The following is a 3,035-nucleotide window of genomic DNA, read 5'->3' on the forward strand; positions in this document are numbered from 1 at the left end:
TAAGTCGAATTTTCATATGTTACCCCTCTTTTACTGGAATTTCGATAAATCGAAAACTCTATAACTCGATCAATTTTTCTAGTCTCTTGAGATTCGAGTTATTGAGGTTCGACTGATGTATAGATTTGTTGCATTTTAATATACTTATGTGTGATACAATTTGATCTACGCATCTCAATAGCACTGCAAATACAGCAATCTCCATAGAAGGAATAAGGGATTTTTTGAGATAATTTTTATCCACGATTCTTTTCGTAGATTTATCTCAGCAATTTTTAAAATGCACGTAATTCGTGTAAATTAATAAGCGATAAAATTTCTCAGAAAAAATGATGAAATTTTATTTCGTTTATGTCACCGCGTCTTGAAATTTCGTGTCCCCTACAGTTGATCAAATGACGAAGGAAATAAAATGATTTAGGTACATACTTTGAGAATAAAGCTGGCCGTTGAGCTTTTAGCGATAGGACTCTGGCCGGCGGATGGATGCCCGTGACCATGACCATGTGTGCTAAAATAACCGCCCATCTTCGGTTTGATGTGTCGGTTATGCATCTCCATATGTACTATCTTCATGAATTCGATTCGCGCGGCCAACTTCTGAATCTCTTCCTGAACGTGCAGAATTCAGATCAGGGAAAAAAATTGAAATTTCGAATCACGCTGATAGCGTTTTGCATTGGCAGAAAAATGTATAATGTATAAGGAAAATATAAATAGATGTACATAAGAGCGTATAAGTACCTTAAGCTCTTCGTTTTCCTGATACAAGTCCGTCGTCTCCTCTGGCACTAGACCAATTCCATTCAAGGAAAAGCTGGCGGTGACGCCGCGTGCCCTCGCTCGACTGTCCCACTGATCTCCTTGGCCTCGCAATACTCTGATTACCTGAATCCACGCCGATTGGAAATAAATCAATTAATTATCGCTACGTAATTAAAGAAATAAAAGAACAAAAAGAACACTGAAAGAAAAATGTTTGATATTTGTGATTATAATTACGGTTAGGAGCGCCAATTATACAATTATTAATGCTATAATCATTATATTATTAGTGCTTAATAACACTGTGTTACAAAACACTTTTTTTTCTCTCCAATGTGCGACAATACATTTCCCAAAGATTTTTTCGAGCTGAACACGATGCCGTTGACAGAATTTGCCTAACACGTCAGGATGAGTAAATTGAAATAAAAGTGGGCAAAAATAATTTTTTGGCTACTTTTAACTTTTTGGAGGCAAAACGGAAACTAATTTCTAAATAAACCCAACGGCATCTGAAAGTATAATACAAGAGCTTTCAAACAAACTTTGGTTCATGATCGCACTTTTTTTCATGAAATTATGGCTGTTTGAATTTTAGACTTTTGTAAAATTTACAAGAAAGGTAAATACGTATAATACTTACACATGGTGTGTGTGCGTGCGTGTGTGTGTGTGTGTGTGTGTGTGTGTTTTATGAAGAGTCAACTTACATGATATTACTTTATTGTTAATTGAAAATGATTCCAAAGAGCTTCTCAAGCAACTTTTATTCTTGTTTATATGTTTATATTTGAGATGTGTAAATGTTACAGAAACTCTAAAATTCAAATGGTCATAACTGATGAAAAAAAGTCGTGCGGTCATGAACCAAAGTTCGTTTGAAAGCTCTTGTATTATACATTCAGATGCCGTTGGGTTTATTTAGAAACTAGTTTCTGTTTTACCACAAAAAAAATGTTAAAAATGGTTTAAAAAATGTCATTTTTTGCTACTTTTATTCCAATTTATTCAAAATCCCGACGTGTATGTCTAGGCAAATTCTGCCAACGGTGTCGTGTTCAGCGCAAAAAAATTTTTGGGAAACATATTGTCGCACTTCGGAAAGAATTTGCTGTAACATAGTGTAATCATTATATTTATATTATATATTTTGTCCAGCGAAAGAATATCCGGATAAGATATAACGGATATCTGTGCATAAGCGCAATCTGCATTTTATTTTAACGTTTATGTACTGAGCATGATTTATCCTCGTTTAATAAACAATAAGGATAAAACGATCCTGTGAGCACTGTAAGCGTCAAAAACGTGAATGCGGAACGTAAGGGAAGAGAGTACTAGCTGGGGAAGAGCGTTACGCTAACTGGAATTTGCAAGCTGCACGACCAGTACAGCGCTATGAACAGAGGGACTTACTAAGCATTCTGTGGGGAGGGGGAGGAAGAGGAGATCTGCGTGAATTTTTGTCCTATCCGTAGGTATTCTCTCGTTGGACAGAATATAATTCTATCAAACAAATATATAGTTAATATCAGAAATGATTATACATTATACTACTTATATTTAAATTATGGTAATATATATTTTTTATTGCATTTTTTTTACTATATTCATATTTTTTTCTCAGTAAATAAATATTGAAAAAAGCGATTCGTACTAAAGTCGGAACAAAATTGTTTTCCGCAAAGCCATTCCAAAATTCAAAGACTGATTCTTTCAGTGTCTATAATGATCTCGTTCGATTGTGATTGTCTTACTTTAGGGCCGAATACAAGGAAGACCGTAACGGACGTCGAAAGCTGAGTCCGCAGGAAGCCCAACAGATATTTGATATCCGGCCCGGCACGGGGAAATATGAAGAGGCTGCGGAATTTGACATGATATATAACGTTTTATCGCAAGACACGTATATGTAATAATGTGCACTGCGTTGACTACGTACTGAATGGCTATCATGGTTATATTCACCGCGGCTATATTGTAAATGGCGTAACTTATCAAACGGGCCTCGTTAAACAGACTCTCCGCATTTCGCACGTTGTAACATACCTTTATGCCCCAAGCGAGAAAGAGAATTTCACCTTAAAGCAGAATCATTTATCGAATACTCACTCGAACTTTCTCGAACCTACCAATCTGACAAGGGAACACACGGAAGTGTCCCCTCCGATTTCAATAAGCTTTGGATATGTTAAACTACAGACAAAAATAAGATACTACAATTTTTGCATTCGTGCTGAGTCGCACGTTAAGGGGATGAAACATCCCTT

The 3,035-nt window shown here is 36.0% G+C and overlaps 1 protein-coding gene across 5 annotated transcripts in view; it reads right to left on the reverse strand.

Annotated features, from left to right (window-relative positions):
* Positions 1–3,035, reverse strand: part of LOC105457581 (probable G-protein coupled receptor CG31760) — an 18,304-nt gene that overhangs the window by 5,829 nt on the left and 9,440 nt on the right. For all 5 annotated transcript variants that reach the window (XM_011702345.1, XM_011702336.1, XM_011702364.1 and 2 more), the window contains exons 14-17: positions 2,708–2,846; positions 2,523–2,628; positions 745–888; positions 430–612 (exon numbers count right to left, since the gene is read on the reverse strand). In XM_011702345.1, the coding sequence (XP_011700647.1) occupies positions 430–612; positions 745–888; positions 2,523–2,628; positions 2,708–2,846 (572 nt within the window). The remainder of the gene's footprint in view (positions 1–429; positions 613–744; positions 889–2,522; positions 2,629–2,707; positions 2,847–3,035) is intronic.

The sequence above is a fragment of the Wasmannia auropunctata genome, unplaced genomic scaffold (genome assembly GCF_000956235.1).
Source record: "Wasmannia auropunctata unplaced genomic scaffold, wasmannia.A_1.0 LD336103.1, whole genome shotgun sequence".
Lineage (NCBI taxonomy): Eukaryota > Metazoa > Arthropoda > Insecta > Hymenoptera > Formicidae > Wasmannia > Wasmannia auropunctata.